The sequence below is a fragment of the Salmo salar genome, chromosome ssa19 (assembly GCF_905237065.1).
Source record: "Salmo salar chromosome ssa19, Ssal_v3.1, whole genome shotgun sequence".
Taxonomy (NCBI): Eukaryota; Metazoa; Chordata; class Actinopteri; order Salmoniformes; family Salmonidae; genus Salmo; species Salmo salar.
The window spans coordinates 14,922,395-14,943,189 of NC_059460.1; the positions used below are offsets into that span (position 1 = coordinate 14,922,395).

At 41.0% G+C, this 20,795-nt stretch overlaps 2 protein-coding genes across 2 annotated transcripts; both read left to right on the forward strand.

The window, feature by feature from the left end:
• Window positions 1–3,108: 3,108 nt before the first annotated feature.
• On the forward strand, window positions 3,109–13,187 carry LOC106578511 (putative ferric-chelate reductase 1). The gene is made up of 16 exons (XM_014157398.2): window positions 3,109–3,200; window positions 3,676–3,859; window positions 4,044–4,180; window positions 5,454–5,551; window positions 5,764–5,905; window positions 6,075–6,269; window positions 6,510–6,611; window positions 6,834–6,978; window positions 9,969–10,073; window positions 10,196–10,296; window positions 11,640–11,726; window positions 11,927–12,018; window positions 12,113–12,171; window positions 12,281–12,418; window positions 12,689–12,714; window positions 12,828–13,187. Exons 2-16 carry the CDS (start codon window positions 3,676–3,678, stop codon window positions 12,915–12,917), a joined length of 1,701 nt encoding a protein of 566 aa, XP_014012873.2. The 5' UTR covers window positions 3,109–3,200; the 3' UTR covers window positions 12,918–13,187.
• Window positions 13,188–13,266: 79 nt separating this feature from the next.
• On the forward strand, window positions 13,267–15,923 carry eif1b (eukaryotic translation initiation factor 1B). The gene is made up of 4 exons (XM_014157400.2): window positions 13,267–13,527; window positions 14,085–14,248; window positions 14,902–15,003; window positions 15,740–15,923. The coding sequence occupies exons 1-4, from the start codon at window positions 13,497–13,499 to the stop codon at window positions 15,782–15,784; spliced, it is 342 nt and encodes a 113-aa protein (XP_014012875.1). The 5' UTR covers window positions 13,267–13,496; the 3' UTR covers window positions 15,785–15,923.
• The last annotated feature ends 4,872 nt before the right edge of the window (window positions 15,924–20,795 follow it).

The following is a 20,795-nucleotide window of genomic DNA, read 5'->3' on the forward strand; positions in this document are numbered from 1 at the left end:
GGTTGAGTTGTCAACTTACATGTATTCAATGTGAAATCAAACATATCACCCTGTCATTGGATTTTGGTTATTTATTTAAGAAATTATGTGAAACAATGTTTATTCAAACAGTTTTTGCCATACAAAGTTCCATCTTCTGTAGACACAGTTTGTCTTTCTAAGCCTCGGCTCCAGGCTTTGCTCACGTTGTCTTTATTGTCACTAATGGGAAGGGTGGGTGTTTCAGCACATACAGTGCATTCGGAAAGTATTCAGACCCCTTTTTTCCACATTTTGTTACAGCCTTATTCTAAAATTGATTAAATTGTTTATTTTCCTCATCAATCTACACACAATATCCCATAACTACAAAGCAAAAACTCAAATCACATTTACATAAGTATTCCTGACCCTTTACTCAGTACTTTGTTGAAGCACCTTTTGCAGCGATTACAGCCTAGAGTCTTCTTGGGTAGGACGCTACAAGCTTGGCACACCTGTTTTTGGGGAGTTTCTCCCATTCCTCTCTGTAGGTCCTCTCAAGCTCTGTCAGGTTGGATGGGGAGTGTCGCTGCACAGCTATTTTCAGGTCTCTCCAGAGATGTTCGATCGGTTTCAAGTCCGGGCTTTGGCTGGGCCACTCAAGGACATTCAGAGACTTGTCCCAAAGACACTCCTGCATTGTCTTGGCTGTGTGCTTAGGGTCGTTGTCCTGTTGGAAGGTGAACCTTCGCCCGAGTCTGAGGTCCTGAGTGCTCTGGAGCAGGTTTTCATCAAGGATCTCTATACTTTGCTCCGTTCATCTTTGCCTCGATCCTGACTAGTCTCCGAGTTCCTGCCGCTGAAAAACATCCCCACAGCATGATCCTGCTACCACCATGCTTCACCGTGGGAATGGTGCCACGTTTCCTCCAGACGTGACGCTTGGCATTCAGTCAGTCCAAAGAGTTCAATCTTGGTTTCGTCAGACCAGAGAATCTTGTTTCTCATGGTCTGAGAGTGTTTAGGTGCCTTTTGGCAAACTCCAAGTGGGCTGTCATCTGCCTTTTACTGAGGAGTTGCTTCCGTCTGGCCACTCTACCATAAAGGCCTGATTGTGGGAGTGCTGCAGAGATGGTTGTCCTTCTGGAACGTTCTCTCGTTTCCACAGAGGAACTCTAGACCTCTGTCAGCGTGACCATCGAGTTCTTGGCCACCTCCCTGACCAAGGCCCTTCTCCCCCGATTGCTCAGTTTGGCCAGGCAGCCAGCTCCAGGAAGAGTCTTGGGGGTTCCAAACTGTCCTTGGGGACCTTCAATACTGCAGAAATATTTTGGTACCCTTCCCCAGATCTGTGCCTCGACACAATCCTGTCTCGGAGGGCTACGGACAATTTCTTCGACCTCATGGCTTGGTTTTTGCTTAGACATGCACTGTCAACTGTGGGACCTTATATAGATATGTGTGTACCTTTCCAATCAATTTAATTTACCACAGGTGGACTCCAAGTTGTTGTTGAAACATCTCAAGGATGGTCAATGGAAACAGGATGCACCTGAGCTCAATTTTCGAGTCTCATAGCAAAGGGTCTGAATACTTACATAAGGTATTACTGTTTTTTATTTTTAATATTTATGCACACATTTCTAAAAGTCTGTTTTTGCCTTGTCATGGGGTATTGTGTGTAGATTGATGAGGTAATGTTTGTATTTAAACAATTTTTGAATAATGCTGTAGCATAACAACGTGGAAAAAGTCAAGGGGTCTGAATACTTTGACGGCACTGTATGTCCTAGGGAGAATCTCAATTGCATACTCCTCACGCCCTCTCTCCTCACCTCCTCAAAACCCATTGGATGAGAACGCAAGAGGTCCCTCCCCTCTGACCTTCTCTAATGGATTTTGAGATAGAGGGGACACGATGAGTAGGCAATTGAGATTCTCCCCTAATCTTGTTCACCAGACACTTCCTTTTTAATTGTGTCCAGGACAGCATCCAAGTAAGTCTGCAGCGCAGAGTGAGGAGTAGCCTTCCACCTAGTGGAATAACATCACTTACCAATGGTAACATAGGCCTGCTATTGGAAGTTGGTATAAAGTGAACAATACCATTATTTCAACAATTTATTCTCATTACCCTTTAGTGTTATATTATAAGCTGATAGTAGATACATTTAAATGTATGTAAGCTTTAACAAATACTGTATATAAATATGTAACATGTCCATCTAAATAGTTAATTAAGTATTGTATTTATTTTAAATCCTATTGACTGTATTCTTGTAATAAAGTCCTTCTGAAGCTCTTTAAGTTGGGATGATGCCATGTAGGCTAGCTTTGAAGGAGAGGCTGCTTCACTAGAGACATCATTGGACTCTTTTTAAATGTGTATGAAAGTTATTTATTTAGAGCAAGAGAATATTTTGTATTCATTCATCAACATTCAAATCCTTCCATAAACAGTGCTTACTATAAGTCCCAACTGCCAACAGTTAAATTAAAAATAAATATCCAGTTAAAATGTCACTGTTAAAAGTTTGTATATAACTCATACCCGAATAAAGTTGTTGACTTGTCCTATTGTTGTATTTGTGGCAAAAGCATGAATTAGAGAAAAAACACTTATAAAACCACACCTCAATCGCAAACAGTTTTAAAACTGCTTGCTATTTCCTCAAAGAACGTGTCATATTAGCTCATTGGCTGAGCAGTCTAATCAGTGGTCCACTCACGTCTGTATTTTTAATGATGGTATAATCTCATGCCATTCTGTTGTTGGGGTATGCCTACACCATTCCAACACAGAAAAGCTGCTTTTACCATACTTAATTACCATTTTCTGGAAGGAAAACTATTAAACTCATATTGTAATTAATTATAGGTAAGCTATTTCATAGAAATCTGGACACACTAGACAGTTACTTTAAATATTTCAATTGTCTTCAATTTTATTGTCTTAGTTTTGTATGGCAGGTAACACTTCAGGTGTGCCTGATTATTTAATTGCTCAAGCCAGATAGAGCAACAATGGTGTTTTCAGATTGTTCTATATCAGGGCTCTCCAACCTTCTTCCTGTACGTTTTTGCTCCAACCCTAATCTACCGCACCTGATTCTAATAATGACCTGGTTGATCAGATGAATCAGGTTAGTTACAACTGGGGTTGGAGTGAAAACTACAGAAGGGTAACTCTCTAGGAGCAGGGTTGGAGACTCCCTCTGTAGTGTGTCTATGTCTGAAAGGCAAGATTTTGTTTTATCACCTAATAGGCCTACTGCCAATCGATTTTGTTAAATCTTGATCTTTTTGCACAATTAAGTATTTCTATTAAGTTGTATCCTCAGTTTACTTGTATTACATAATTAATATCCTTATACCCAGATGTATAGTAGCAACTGTTGTCTTCTATAAGATGTAGTGTTTAGGTAGAAAAAAAATGGTAACGAAACCAACTGTTCTGAGGCAGAACTAGCTGTATTTTTGTAAGTGTTGTAAGAACACTTTAGTGTCACAGGGTTAAGTGCTTAAGGCGATGGCCGTACTTGCCACACTAGTATCCAGAAGGGAGTTCCTCTCTCTGTCTAAACGTTAATCGCACACAAGGCACTAAACTAGAAATTCTGCCCTCACCCAAACTCCCTAACTTGTCGACTGTGGTACGCCACGCTCTCCATCAGTAGCCTGTTCTTAATTATTTTTCGGCTTCATTTCATCTAGATGGATCGATACATATTGATCATTGCGTGTGTTCTGCGGGTCGTGCGGTGCTACAGCTCTGGAGAGGTGACTGAGGCGTGTGACGATATGGCACCGCAACACTTCGTAACCGCACAGACGAGCCCTGCTCCATTCTCCGTCACCGCTGATCGGTCCAGCTTCAAGGAGGGTGACGAAATAACAGGTGGGAAGTCATGTCATATTTTTCATGCAGTGACCTTGAACACTCGCCACTATAGTTTTTATTAATCTTATGGTTTGGCTGTTGTGGGGCTATCTTTTAAAAGTAGATATGGACTGAATCTCTGTCTCCATTTTCAATGGTGATGCAACTGGCGTTTTAAATCAACTACACACTGTGTTAACAGTCCGGCTCCTGGCAGATTCCACTCCATTCATTGGGTTCATGTTACAAGCCAGAGCAGTTAATAATGGAAGCAGTCCTGTGGGAGTCTTCACTGTAACAGGTGGAGAGGCCCAGCTCCTCACCTGCAACGGACAACCTGTGAGTCTATTCCCATAAAGATTGTATAATTTAATTCTGTCTTCCCACATGGTCTATAGCCTGATTTGCTGTTATGAGAGCTACAGTATTACATAACATTGAAACAGTAATGTTTTTTTAACATCTTATAGCCCTAAATGTATTTAAGATGTAAGAAAACGCTATTTACAAACTGATCAAATATCCTGTTCCTGCATGGGTCTTCCTGCTACCCCAAACCCACCAGCCTACATTATGTAGTTTGCTCATGAAATCTGTTTTGAGCCATCTGAACCCAGGAAGGCAATATTTTTTTGGCATTTCTAATTGGCCTGGAAATGTTCACAGTTACTTAATTTGGGGGAAAATCATGATAATTTTAGGCCCTTTTTAGACCTAAACATGCTTCTTGTAAGACCCTATGATCAGTGAACCATACATGATGCAGCTGTCTTGGTGTCATTATTCTCCTAATAGTGATCTAAATATGGATTGTCAAGATTCTAAAATCTTTTTCACATTGAATAAATTAACATAAAAAAATCTGAATCTCAAGTACCCTTTTTATTTTTATATTATACTCTTCAAATTTCCAGTGGGCTCCTTCTTTTGAAGATGATGCCAGTTTTAGAGAGAGAAATTGACATAGGTTGTTAACCACAGCCCTCCTTTAGGATCGCACATTCAGCAAATCACTAGTAGAGGGAGTTCCCTTTTAACCCATTTCCATTCACTATGTTGGGGGTGCTCCTAAAATGTATCATAATTTAGAGGTTGCACCACAAGTCTAAGGTGTGTGGAGACCAGGTTGAACTCTGAAACCTAGTAGTAGCAGGGACCTTATTATTTGAAACTCAAAACAAGGCTTACTGAATTCCAGTAAGCCTAAAACTGAGCTCTCTTGTTCATCCACGTTGGTGAAAGATGGACAATGTATGGGAGCCGGGCAAGTTGAACCTGCTCTGTGGTTGTCCCATGTAGAGTGCAGTCTCTTTTCTATAGACGTGCATCTTTTGATATTTAATGTTAAATAAATTAATGTTAAAAAAATGACTGTCTATATAATGTACGATTCATAGGGTCTTACAGGAGGCATGTATAGGTCTAAAATGACCACTTTCATCATGGTTTGATACAAATGTAAAAAATTTAAAACATCCTTTCTGGTAATTCTCACATAGAAAATCTGAGATGCCAGACATAATTTTGGGCCCTCCTGGTGTGGAATCACCCTGTTGCGTCGGAATAAAACATAACTAAATGTTCATGCATCTTTTTTTTTTCCTGTTCCCAGAAGTCTGCAGTTTCTCACACATCAGCATCAGCTAAATTATCCATCCAGGGAACATGGAGGGCCCCCACATCAGATGACTTCAACTCTATCCAATTCATGTGATTCATCCATCCTGTAGCTCCTGAACCAGAATGTTCAGTACTTATACCCTCAGATCTGGTTTCCCGGACACAGATTAAACCTAGTCCTAGACAAAAAAAAGCACTTTCAATGGCGAAACAACACCATTGAACATGCTTTTTTGTGTAATACTGTGTCTGGGAAACCAGCCCTGGATGCTATTACATTGTTGTACTATTTGTTCTGCCAGTGCGTCCTTTGTAATAGATTTCTCCACCTTCTGGGTTGGCGTGAGAAGTTATCCAGTCACTTTCAGCGGCACTGCAACATCCATACCCATCACCTCTACCACCTCCGCCTCATCTACAGCAGTATTTCCATCGCAATCCTCAGTACGTATGGTGTCGGATAACAGTATTTGAAACATCATCTTAACAATGTATCGCAAGTAACTGACTCTGACAATATTGCCATATTAGATTTTCAAACTTATATATTTGTAAGAACTTACATCAGTTGTCCCAAGTGCTTTACAGAAAGATTGATTTATGTTTGCAACAGTTGTCCATCTCGAGTGCTGGATGTGGCAGCAGTAAGGTCTGTTTCAGGCAACCTCTGAACTGTGACCCTGGGGTCAGCCCAGACTGTTACTTCCTATCTACTATGACCTCTACCAGGGATACAGCTATCCATTTGGAAATGAACGGCCCTTCAGATGGCTACATCGCCATCGGCTTCTCAGATGACCAGATGATGGTAACGCTCACTGCCCTCATCTAGCCTGGTACTCCTAATGGTCAAACATGTTTGGCATGACAATGACCATTAGGAGTTGGCAAGACTGCACTAACAGATCTGTTACCAGGCTATCCCTCAAACAATTTTCAAATTAAACTTTTTATTTTTTCATTTATATAAAAGTAACTGGACTGAATGTCTCTACATTTGAATGAGCAAATTCAACCGATGTGACTGTGTTCCTCATCTTCTCATAAGGGAAATGATGATATCTTTATTTGTGGCCGGGACAGTAACGGGATCATCCAATTGCAACACGCCTATTCAACAGGAAGAAGGAGGCCAGACATAGTTCCCCTGGTATTGAACTTCTCTCACACTCGCTTGTTATTATGACATGAATGGCGTACGTGTTTACATAAAGCCTAATAGGGTTGGGGTCCATTCCAATGATTGGGATTGAAATTTATGTTTACTTCCTGACTTGACTGAATCTAAATGGAATTGACCTCAACCCTGATGCTTAATAAATCCAAAAACAATTGGTATTGATGCAAATGTTTCTTGTTTGTCATTTTGTAGGGAAATGTTTCTGATGTTAAATCATCAATGAAGGATGGTATCATTAGCTGTTCCTTCATGACTAGGAACCCCATCTCAACTCAGCGATCGGTACGGTCCAGTTCCCCCTACTACCTCATGTTTGCGCACGGACCAACCAGTAATGGTAGAGTATGAGACCAAATCTTACAGTATGGTAGCACCAGTAATGGTAGGGTATGACAAAAGAGGACATGGTTGTATCCCGCTTCCATTTGATTTTCAGATTGTTATAACTGAGATTGTGTTATCTGACAAGGATTATGAACTGGTTGTTTCGAACAATGAGTGCTGATTGGCTGAAAGCCGTGGTATATCAGGCCATATATATTTTAACTTCTAATTACGTTGGTAACCAGTTTATAATAGCAATAAGGCACTTTGGGAATATGTCCAATATTCCAAGGCTAAGGGCTATCCAAGCACTCTGCCTTGTTGTGCAGAAGTCCAGCCTTTATCCCTGGTACAGAAAATTCGGAAAGTATTCAGACCCCTTTCATCACATTTTGTAACGTTACAGCCTAATTCTAAAATGTATTTATTTTTTCCTTATCAATCTACACTACCCCATAATGACAAAGTGAAAACTGGTTTTTAGAAATGTTTGCAAATGTAATAAGTAAAAAACATAAGTATTCAAACCCTTTGCTATGAGACTTGAAATTGAGCTCAGGTGCATCCTGTTTCTATTGCTTGTCCGTGATGTTTTTGCAACTTGGAGTCCACCTGTGGTAAATTCAGTTGATTGGACATGATTTGGAAAGCAACACAGCTGTCTATATAAGGTCCCACAGTCAACAATGCATGTTGGAGCAAAACCCAAACCGTGAGGTCGACAGAATTATCTGTAGAGCTCCGAGACACGATTGTGTCGAGGCACAGATCTGGGGAAGGGTACCAAAAAATTTCTGCAGCACTGAAGGGCCCCAAGAACACAGTGGCCTCCATCGTTCTTAAATGGAAGAAGTTTGGAACCACCAAGAATCTTTCTAGAGCTGGCCGCCCGGCCAAACTGAGCAATTAAAGGAGAAGGGCTTTGGTCAGGGAGGTGACCAAGAACCCGATGGTCACTCTGACAGAGCTCTATAGTTCCTCTGTGGAGATAGGAGAACCTTCTAGAAGGACAAACATCTCTGCAGCACACCACCAATCAGGCCTTTATGGTAGCGTGACCAGACGCAAGCCACTCCTCAGTAAAAGGCAGATGACAGACCACTTTGAGTTTGCCAAAACGCACCTGAAAGACTCAGACCATGAGAAACAAGATTCTCTGGTGTGATGAAACCAAGATTAAACTCTTTGGACTGAATGCCAAGTGTCACATTGGCATTCAGTCCGATGTGACACTGACACACAACTTAATACATTTTAGAGTAGGGCTGGAACCTGAGAGTCAAGGTGTCTGAATACTTTCCCGAAGGCACATGTACCACAACCCCTCTGGCCTTATTGCTTAATTATAATACACTGCTCAAAAAAATAAAGGGAACACTTAAACAACACAATGTAACTCCAAGTCAATCACACTTCTGTGAAATCAAACTGTCCACTTAGGAAGCAACACTGATTGACAATAAATTTCACATGCTGTTGTGCAAATGGAATAGACAACAGGTGGAAATTATAGGCAATTAGCAAGACACCCCCAATAAAGGAGTGGTTCTGCAGGTGCGGACCACAGACCACTTCTCAGTTCCTATGCTTCCTGGCTGATGTTTTGGTCACTTTTGAATGCTGGCGGTGCTTTCACTCTAGTGGTAGCATGAGACGGAGTCTACAACCCACACAAGTGGCTCAGGTAGTGCAGCTCATCCAGGATGGCACATCAATGCGAGCTGTGGCAAGAAGGTTTGCTGTGTCTGTCAGCGTAGTGTCCAGAGCATGGAGGCGCTACCAGGAGACAGGCCAGTACATCAGGAGACGTGGAGGAGGCCGTAGGAGGGCAACAACCCAGCAGCAGGACCGCTACCTCCGCCTTTGTGCAAGGAGGAGCAGGAGAAGCACTGCCAGAGCCCTGCAAAATGACCTCCAGCAGGCCACAAATGTGCATGTGTCTGCTCAAAAGGTCAGAAACAGACTCCATGAGGTTGGTATGAGGGCCCGACGTCCACAGGTGGGGGTTGTGCTTACAGCCCAACACCGTGCAGGACATTTGGCATTTGCCAGAGAACACCAAGATTGGCAAATTCGCCACTGGCGCCCTGTGCTCTTCACAGATGAAAGCAGGTTCACACTGAGCACGTGACAGAGTCTGGAGACACCGTGGAGAACGTTCTGCCTGCAACATCCTCCAGTATGACCGGTTTGGCGGTGGGTCAGTCATGGTGTGGGGTGGCATTTCTTTGGGGGGCCGCACAGCCCTCCATGTGCTCGCCAGAGGTAGCCTGACTGCCATTAGGTACCGAGATGAGATCCTCAGACCCCCTTATGAGACCATATGCTGGTGCGGTTGGCCCTGGGTTCCTCCTAATGCAAGACAATGCTAGACCTCATGTGGCTGGAGTGTCAGCAGTTCCTGCAAGAGGAAGGCATTGATGCTATGGACTGGCCCGCCCGTTCCCCAGACCTGAATCCAATTGAGCACATCTGGGACATCATGTCTCGCTCCATCCACCAACGCCACGTTGCACCACAGACTGTCCAGGAGTTGGCGGATGCTTTAGTCCAGGTCTGGGAGGAGTTCCCTCAGGAGACCATCCGCCACCTCATCAGGAGCATGCCCAGGCGTTGTAGGGAGGTCATACAGGCACGTGGAGGCCACACACACTACTGAGCCTCATTTTGACTTGTTTTAAGGACATTACATCATAGTTGGATCAGCCTGTAGTGTGGTTTTCCACTTTAATTCTGAGTGTGACTCCAAATCCAGACCTCCATGGGTTGATAAATTGGATTTCCATTGATTATTGTGATTTTGTTGTCAGCACATTCAACTATGTAAAGAAAAAAGTATTTAATAGGATTATTTCTTTCATTCAGATCTAGGATGTGTTTAAGTGTTCACTTTATTTTTTGGAGCAGTATATTTTGGGTGTGGTACAGATGACGTCAAGCCAACATGCAACACACATGAATGCTGAACTAAGGTTATTCTATCTCTTTGGTTGACTTTCACAGGGGAAATTGGGCATCATACAAGCACCTTCATCAGTGACACTAAGCTGGATATTTCAAGACCTCAGGTCGTCACCAATGCAATCCAGCCTCTTATCAAAGCACATGGTAATGTTACTTTTGTCCTAGTGAGGAGAGTTTGCATGCATAACATCAAACATTATTGTAATATACTGATTATAACTACAGATACTTGTGTATTGTTGACTGGTTATGCTGTTGCGCTTCAGGTGCCCTGATGTTGATAGCATGGATGACCACAGGTAGTCTAGGAATGATCACAGCCAGGTATCTCAAGGAGAAGGAATGTTGGCAAGATGTTTGGTTTCTGGTGAGTTTCTGTTACACTAACACATTGGGTACAGTATAACGGCGTTCGATTGTGATCTCCCGCCTTTGCTTGAATTGTCGCTACCGAATTGGTACCTTTTACTATTGCATGATTGGCTAAGTGTGTCAAGCGGGCTGTCACGTGTTTGCGAGGCCGAGATCCGGGAACTCCCAGTCGCAAACATCTGAAGCGATACTGTTAATCCAGCACATTGACATCTGTCACATTGGCACGTCTAGATGAAGTTTTCTTTATCTATGGGTCAGGATGCAAAGTTTGGGCCCTAGGCGTGTGAGAGGTGTGTCGTGTATATCTAATCAAACTTATTTTTTTAAGGCGAGGCACCACACCCTGGTGGGTGGTGGGACAGGATAAATGAGGCAATTAAGACATGGATTGTGTGCCATTCAGAGGGTGAATGGGTAAGGCAAATGTAAGTGCCTTTGAACAGGGTATGGTAGTAGATGCCAGGTGCATCGGTTTGTGTCAAGAACTGCTACACTGCTGGGTTTTTCACTCAACAGTTTCCTGTGTGTATCAAGAATGAGCCACCATCCAGACAACTACAGGAAGCATTGTAATCAACATGGGCCAGCATCCCTGTGGAACACTTTGGACTCTTTGTAAGAGGCCATGTCACGACAAACTGGGGCTGTTCTGAGACACACACAGCACAACTCCATATTAGGAAGGTGTTCCTAATGTTTGAGTTAACTTAATCTTTCTATGCAAAATACTAAAGACGTGTACGTGAAGTGTTTATTTTTTTATTAAAATGTTACCTAGAATAAAAATGTTGCCACATCAATAATTCCCTCTGTACACGTTTTGAGAATTTATCTAATAAAACCACACACTTTGAATGACGATAGATGAGAAATTAGTTGAAGAGTCCAACTTTCATAAAATGGCAGTTAAAGACAACTCTCCTGAATTTACCCAATCAATCGCGATACCTATTTTATAAATCACCATCCCTACAAAGTTACTATGTAAATATTACAGTTTAACGTTCTATGTAATGGGCTTTTAAATTGATTTAATGTAGAGTTTTGAAATTATAGATGTCAATTTGAATGTGGTTCAAATTCATAAAATTGACAGTATGATAAAACAAACAAATGAGTTTACATGAAGTTTGAATTTGTTGACCAATGTAATTTCAACCTGTGGTGCCTTGCCTTAATTTGACTTGTTGGAAGACTATTTGCATCACAGGGGGATGGTACATTTCTCATTGGAGTTGAAAGTTTAACAACTCCTGGTCTAGATTGTATTAGGTGGAAAGTTCTTAGTACTAAATAATGATGCTACATTATGTCCTCTTGGCTTTTGTTCATCAGGCACACGTGTTTCTTATGACATTCACTGTTGCTGCCACCACCATTGCCTTCATTTTGTCCTTCTCATATGTTAGAGGCTGGAGTGGGGTATGTATCAAACCTTTTTATTGTGCCTATTCATTTATTATTAAATCAAACGTCAGTCTTAATAGCCAATATCTTCTGAATGAAGTTGACAAATGCTGGATAGCCTACAGTTTTCTCACTCAAACAAACCAACTTCATTATGGAAGGCTCGGATAATTGAAATGGTTACGAGACACTTTATGAGGACACTGTGTTCATAGGGAGCCCATCCTGTGTTGGGCTGGGTCGTTATGATTCTGGCCTTCTTCCAGCCGATCGCTGCCATGTTCCGATGTGGACCTCAAAGTCGCTGGTAAGGGATCCATAATCATACCTCCTGTATGTGACTTTCCTTATGTGTAATAGCTTATAGACAATGTGCCTTATTTTCTCAATGTGTTTCACAGGCGATTCCTCTTTAATTGGTCGCATGCTTTAAATGCAGTGGCGATAAAAGTTTTAGCTGGTAAGGAACGTGATCATATTTTATTTGCATAGTACAAAGTGTTTTTTATTCTGTCAGATGTTTGTTGCTCTATGGCCATGTTAGTAATTGTGTTAACATTTTCTTCCAGTGGCGGCCATATTCACTGGGTTGTCGTTGATTGACAGCTCTGAGGATAAGTGGCTTCTGAAGGTGATGGGTGGTTTTGTTGGATGGGAGGCAACACTCTACATCCTGCTAGATGTTCACATGCGCTGCAAGCGCAGTGGTGAGCGAAAACAAATATACATCTTCATTTTGTTAAATTCCGGTTAATGATATACGACCCCCTACAATATTGAGCAACCTAATATTGTGTATCTTAAGGAACGATTTATCTGCCAACATTTTTCGGCCTCTTGGCCTTTGCCTAAAGCTTTGACAAAGGACGATAGGCGACGCATAAGCTTGAATAAACAAACTGATACCAGCAACAGCAGTGTACTGGTTTTGCTATTCTTTGACAATACTACATCAATCAACTTTTTTGTTCTTCTAGATAACGAAGAGGGTGCTTCTGAATCAGTAAGCTGAATCCCACCATTGAATCACATTTTCAATATACTTATTGTATTAGTGATTTAAGTGACACATTAACTATTCTGTTACGGTGTGATTGTATTTATTTCTCCCCACAGGCATGCAAGGCGTTGTTACTACTGGTCCTGTTTTTCCTAGGAAATGTGGCTTTTTTGGTGGCACTACTTGTTGGAATTGGCATGTCATGAAGAGCTGCTGAGCAATGGACAGATGTCATGATATTTCTATAATATAGCTCACTTTGACTGTATAATTGAAATAATTTTATAACGTTATGCTCTGAGAATCATACCGAAAATAGGTGTGATACCTTGTTTACACTGGACGATAAAACGGTATTTTAAATTGACTTCAACCATAATGTTTAAATTACGTTACATGTATATCAGCATTAATACTGTCAGTGACTTATAATAAAGTAATTGTTCAAAATGTGTAATAAACAATTGTGCAAACTATGCGTTTCCTATTTATATTCACCAAGTTACTGGTTTGGCAACGTCCCTCCAACAAGGTGGATGGCAGTGTTGAGTCCACAAATTCATTGTGGTCGATGGCTTGCTAGCACCAACGATGAAGTCGAACAAAAGCAAACGGATTCGAATACTTTTTTGTTCGAAGCCATTTTGTCAAGGATACGAGGCGTGCGCTGAGGTTGTTTTTGTCCTTTTATTTGAGCTACTTTGTTAAATAATACTCATATAAGTAGGCACGGCATTACATCGCCGAGGTATTTCATCTCCACAAAGTTATCGTCCTAATATCGCATGTCCTCTATTCAGAACCTCCAATCTTTTGGTAAGTTAAAGCGCAAATTCTAGCCAGCTAGAAAGGCTAACGTTAATTGACAGTAGCAAGTAACGTTAGCAAATGTACATTTGACCATTCTTGACTTGATGGTACAATTTAGCCAAGGCTGTTTTGAAAATAAACAGTTTAATGAAATACGATGGCCCAGCTAAATTATTGTAAAATAGTTATATAGCTAAAAGCTGGCGCTAACGTTGGCCAGACAACTTCCCATGGCAACGGTCTGTGTTAGCTACGGTCTGTGTAATTACGCGTTAACGTTGGCTAGTGATGTTATCCATGTTTAAGCTTCTATCGTGTTGGGTGTCCTAAACGGGGCAAAACGACCAGTCACCTAGTGAACGTTGAATCCAAGCTAGCTAACCATCTAATAGAATACAGTAGCCAGCCAGGACGAAAGTGGTATTTCTAAATAAAATCACTTATTTTTTATATATAGAGAGAGATAACAGTGCAACATTTGATATGACACCCATCACCGAATTTAGCCTAGCATGAGTAGCTAACTAAACGCGCAGAATTGTTTTCTCCCCTTTGCTTTTCAGATCCCTTTGCTGATGCAACCAAGGGTGACGACTTACTCCCGGCAGGGACAGAAGATAAAATCCACATAAGGATACAGCAACGAAACGGACGCAAGACCCTAACCACTGTTCAAGGGATCGCGGCCGATTACGACAAGAAGAAGCTTGTGAAGGCCTTCAAGAAGGTGATGATGCGGTCTAGACGTATTCAAGTAGATTTCTTGTCATGTACAAATACATTTTACTTGTAAGCCCTAGCCTAGTGAAATATTCAATATTAAAGTCTAAGAAAACAAGCGGGGAAGCTATGTACAGTGTCAGTACCAAATGTGTAGAGATACTGGAGTATTGAGGTATGTGTAGGCAGGGATTAGCGTGAGGACTTTTTGTTTACATCCATTTGTAAGCAACACTCAGAGTGCATGATGCTGAACCGCTATGGTCGATGGCTATTACCCTTTGTATAGTGGAAAATCTATTTGCAGCATCAATAGGTCCGTTTTATTCCATAAGCCACCAGTTATCACTGGGGAATTTACTCGGGTACCCCCCCACACACACACACGAGGACGTACCTAGCTAGTGATTAAAACTGGCTTTGGGCTTGTGTTAGTCAGATGGTGATGCACTGAATGCTAATGGGAAGGTTACTTAGCCACATGCCCCTCTCAATCTCTCCTTGTGTCTTATTCTATTATCTCAAATTGGAATGTGTTACAAAACAAATACACAAGACTGTTTGTTTACTAATTAATCAACTTTTCATGCCAATGTCAGCTAATTTACACAAAGCTAAGCATGTTGTGATTTACTGGGGTTGTCTCTCTGTGCCTGACAGAAATTTGCCTGCAATGGTACTGTGATTGAGCACCCTGAGTACGGTGAAGTCATCCAGCTGCAGGGAGACCAGAGAAAAAACATCTGCCAGTTCCTCATGGAGGTAAGCTTCTTTCAGATGTGTGGTTGTCTTACCTACACTTGTTGAATCCACTGATTTGTAAGTCTCTCTGGATAAGTAAATGCATTCAAGTAATCAGATGTTAGATACTTTGCTGCATTTCACACAACTTGGTCACACACATACTCTATAGTACTTAAGCATAGTCTAAAATGAATACTTAACAGAACCAATAGAAAAAACAAACTGTAGTGCAGCATTATCAGAGTTGTGACAATGTTTTGATTCTGAGAAAATTCTGAGAAAAAGGGTTATCAGTGGTGCAGAAACTTAATGCTGGAATCCTTAAAGGGGTAATTCACCCAAATTATAAAATTACTCATTGGTTTTCTTACCCTGTAAGCAGTCTACAGACAAGGTATGACAGCAATCCAAGATTTGGTTTATTTTCCCCGGCACTGTTTCCACCTGCTAAAGTTTTAGCATTTGTGACACAAATCCCACTCAAGTCATGGGACCGATATTACAATATATTGTCCCATCATGTCCAAATTATCTGGAAGTATCGAAAAATCGATTTGTGAAGCTCGGTCATGTATAGATGTTTTTACCATGATGTGTGAAAAATGCTAATGGCCGCATGACATGGGCTTTTTTCCACATACTCTTGGCTCTGTAGTCACTATGACTGTAACCTACTGGCTGTTGTTTCTTCTGTTAGTGTGTCCTGTGGTCTTACTGTTATTGTGTAGCCTAATTTGTATCTTTCCCCCACCAGATCGGCATTGTCAGGGAGGAGCAGTTGAAGGTCCACGGATTTTAAAGTAATGCTATTGCTTCAAGACCAGGACCTCATCAGCTTTTAGACTTTTCCGTTATGTATTGACCAATAAAGTTCAGCCGCATGTCTGATGTAAAACTCTGAGGCAATAAAAACACAATGTCACATTTTTTAAAGTGCATAACACAATCTCGGCTCTTATTCACACCGTATCCTCCATCTCTGATCTGATTATAGAAACATGTACAATTGTTGAAAATGTCAATTAACTCCCAATGTCCTGTATGTATGCAACATTACCTTCAGCACACCTAAGCATGCAGTGTTTGCCCATTGTGGCCTGTAACAGATGGGTATTGGGTCTGACAGGAGTCCAGTGTTGGACTGTAACCTGGCCAATATTTTTCTTAACATCACTGCACCAGTGAAAAATCTGCATATAAAATGGTGCTGTCAGGAAGCGGTCTTATCAGAGGTGCAAAATTCCACTGAGCCAATTCCTGTCATCTATGCAATATTGTAGATTAGAACTGCTGGTTTCATTTTTATCAGACCTTCTGCACAGCTGTAGAGTAATGGATGGATACTCTTGGTCATGTTATTAGTCAGTCAGAGCTTGATGTGTTGTCTGTTTTTTCTGGATACCCTGGTTAAACCAGATTAAACGCTGCAGCGTTAACCAGGCTATATTGTGGAATCTGCAGCAGAACAGAAGGGCCCTAGCTGCACTATTAATTTCTACAAATCCCACACGTAGCTAAAGCCACAGGGTAATCAGATTCTGTGTTCGGTGTACGAACAAGCAAAGGAAAAGTGAGTGACTCAATCGATGCCTCCCTGATGTCTCTTCCATGGACAAACCTAACAAGTGCATTGCGTTCATATTTGGCCAACAAAGAAAATGTGTTTGAACTGTAATTTATGATATTAGGGAGATCATTGTGTTTTTTTTGCCTCAAAGAAAATACTTATCTAAACTATCACTCTCCCAAGATGGAGAACTATGCACAGGTAAACATCTGAATAGGGACAAAGTTCTAGTGTGGATTTGGTGACGGGAAGTTAGTGGTAGTGATTGGCGTTTCAAGTCTTTTCAGTGAGCCTGCTTATTTGGCTTCGTTCATCTAAAAGAGCTGTTCATTTGGCTCCCAAATGGCTCTTAGTTCAGTAGCGCTTAAAAATGTACCTGAAACTGAAAAAATGGCTAATCTACAAAGTTGCATAATGTGTGGACCTGAAAATGTCTCCTCACTGTTGCTCCTGCAGTGAGGAATTACAATCTTCAGAGAATGTTTATATAATTTATCTGCAGATAATTGTCTGAAACTCTAAAAGCAGTAGCAACAGTATGCAATCAGGGAGCCAAATTAATGGCTTTTTCACTAATGTGATTCGGTTCCCGACATTCACCAAAAAGTCGGTTGTTTGCAAACGACCCATCACTTGTTACTTGGTAGTTGTTGAAGACAAATTGCTGGCATACTTTGATACTATTGCAATTGGTCATAGCTTGGAACCAAACTGAAATGTTATGTTTGCCTTTTGTTTTACTTCACACCAGAATTGGAGCAGTTTATTTTGGGTTACCAGGCTACCTTTCTTTGTGGGGTGGGGGTGTATTTTTGATGACTGACATACAGGATAAAATCCCAGGGCATTTTAACACCTCATCTTAAGTGAAATCACATTATGAAGTTAGTTAGCTTGATGCCAAGGACTCCGGTGAGCTAGAGCCACCGGAGAAAGTATGGTCAAGTGTAATTACCGATTGAACGGCGTATCAATTATGCCCTCTTTTTCTTGTCAAACTATAAATGTAACATCTTGGCAACCTATTCCCTATGTAGTACACTATCAGGGAATAGGGCTTTTGGAATGTTTAATTTTGTTACTACAAACTGCAAAGCAATATAATGGGTTTTATTATAGCCTAATCATAGAGCTCAGAGATTTGTTGCTAAATGTTTTTTTGTGTGAAAATGCAGTAAATGCAGTTTGTTTTATGAATATTTGATATGGAAAACCATGCCCTATATATGTAACAAATCCTTCCTTGCATGACAAAATACTCTGTATTTACCTTTTATTCATTTAATGTATCATATCAATGACCCTGAACAGTTTTTAATAGCATAATCTCTGTATTAACCTTAATACTATAATACAATCAGGTTACAATCTATGTTTGACTTGCATTAGCCCTATTTCCTCTCATATCTACTATTGACTGTGTGACTTGTTTTAAGCATACTGTATATGACCCAATGATAATATCTTGTAATCATCTTCTAATGACAAATGTAATTGCACAATACATTGTTTGAATTTGCCATGTCTGTTTGTCAGCACAGTAGTAACCCAAAACTAGGCCTAGGTCAAAGCTCTGTGCTGGAAGACGTTGATAGTGCATGGGTGAAATTGTCCCTTCTGTTTCTCATGTGAATTTCCTTTATTTTTCGGCTTCGGACCAGCGTAACTTTTCACTTAAAAACATAGATGTGTTTAATTTTGGTTCACCTCTGGTTCTGTCATACTGTGCATTGGCCTCCATTCTGGAGCTCTAGCCTTTAATCGGGTTACTTCTGGTCTCATCCACAGCCAGTCTCCTGACCGTCCTACAGGGTCAAAACATGCCCATAATCCTCTTAAACAGGCTAGAGGAGGCGTGTGTGGGGGGGGCTGTGGTAGGGAATGACTGCTGCCTGCCAGCCAGACCATAAGAGGAAGAGATTCAGGCTGCCTGTGGACAACAACCGCTAACTGTGATGCTGGCTAGACTTTGCTCTAGTGCAGCTATATGAGATGTTGTTTTGTGCAAATTTGAAGTGGAGGCTTACTTTAAATACCAAAAATTCTAAAGGACATTTGTCCACTCCTTTGAAATTTACTACAAGAGAGTATTTATTTTTTCCACAAAAGCCATCTCCTCATTAACAAACAAGCATAGTTTAGGTTCCTCTCTATACATTACAACAGAGGTTTTGTGTCTACTTTCTGATAACCGAGACACTGGCTCAATGACATATATACCGAGGAACATCCTGAAAGAATATACTTGAACTCTTTTATTAGTGTACTCTATCAGAAGACACTCCCCATCAGTAGCTATTTTGGAATTCCATTGTCTCTTAACCACCACCAGCTGTGGCGTCTGTCGACTTGTGCCTGCCAGACAGTTAAGTCAGAGTGAGATTCACTCCTTTCAGTCTGTCTGCGAGTAGTCTCTCTCGTCAGACTCAGGGCATCCTGCACAGTGCCTGTGAGAAGAGACTAGTCAGTGAGCTAATAATCGTCATCAGTTGAGTTGTGAGACCGCATCAGCAGGAACAGACGGTGGAGGGAGTGTTGCCTCGGAGCCTCCGGCAACCCACCGTCCTCCCTGAGACACTCTATTAATTCACCCTAGAAGACGGCAGAGAAATGGGCAAAGTTAATGATGGATGTCTTATAGTCCTCACCAGGCACTTGTTCTCTCTCTCTCTTCCATACGTACTATTAATGACAACAACATTTATGTCAGAATGCAAGATGCCTCAATTCAATTTTGCCTTTTTATTGTAAGCGATTTAATTAAACGTGCATTTAACAACAATTATAATTGAGATTGTGTTGAGATATTTCAGACAAAAGGCGCTGAATGCTAATGCATATGCATTTGGTAGAGGTGTCAACCACATGTAAAACAACACAATTATTGGGTACTAGATTTGGTAGTCAATAGCATCTAGTGTTTTGTCTGATATTTGCTAGAGGCAAATGCAGATGTTGTTTTTTTAACTTGATTGATTTGAACACTCCCTCCTAATATCACATTCCTTGCCTGCTGAACATTTCACAGAAACGTTTGCATTTCAGTCAATTTCATTGCAGATGCATAAGCCTACACATGATCAGGGATATCAACAAAAGCATAATTAATCAAAAGCATGTGCACTGAAAAATATCAAACCTACGATGATTTGTTTGTGTATTACTACCTCAAAATGTTGTGCCAGACTCTAGAAAAAAACTTTTCAACTCCTGCTGTTAGATGGCCTGTAAATCAGTTTCTCAGGCTAAGTGTAGTGCTCATGCCAACTGTATGTGTAGGCTGTGACCACCAGAGGGGGTAAGGGAAAGTTTATGTCACCTCTTACCTTAGCCTGGATTGGATTTAGTAAATTGTCATTGTTAACATTACTCATCATCAACAGATGCCAGAGAGACAGAAGTGAGAAAACAAAAGAAAACGGCCCATACGTTTCTATTTCCTCTTTTATTTCATTCCTCTCCCTTCATCCAATATTTCTTTATGTGTTTGGCTATTGCACATCTGTGCATTTATTTCGTAGCCCCTGGGGTTATTCTCTAAAATCTTAAGCCTATACCATCTGTCTGTTCAAGCAATTAGTCTGTGATGCTGTTCATCAGAAGCATCATCAAATGTGTGTTGCAAATGAGTCCTGTAGCTGTTCCACATTATCATCTTTGTAGTAATGCATTTTATTTCACAGACAGACAGTAAAACCACTTAAGCCTAGTGGGCCTTTGATAAAGTTCATATTACCTAAATCCTGCTCCCTTGAGGAGACTATCGGTGCTAGACATCAATATTGTACTTAATAATTTATGCAATCACCAGACTCAGGTGCATCTGTAATTGATGCTCCTCACATCTGGAGTGTGGCTGTGTAACCCTGTGATCATAACAGCTGTTCAGGTAACCAACAGAATGCTATCAGGCTGACAAACACTCAGTGTGGATGTGTCAGCTAGTGTTATGTGCTATGTTCTATTGTTTGGACATTATGATGTTTGTTCTATTGTTTGCATGGAGTTGTGCTAAACTATAACCTAAGCCATCCATCATTCAGTATTCAGTAAGCCTATTCACGAGTTTGAAATAGTGAGACTGTTGACAACTTGGCTAAATCCAATGACGTCAGCCTATAGATGCAAATTCACTATATGTGCAACATCAAATGGACACCAAAGCTATATGTACAAGCTAAGAATGTAGCTCTGTACACACACGTAGACCTGTTACTGTGCATGTTCTGTTCCAGGCTGGCTG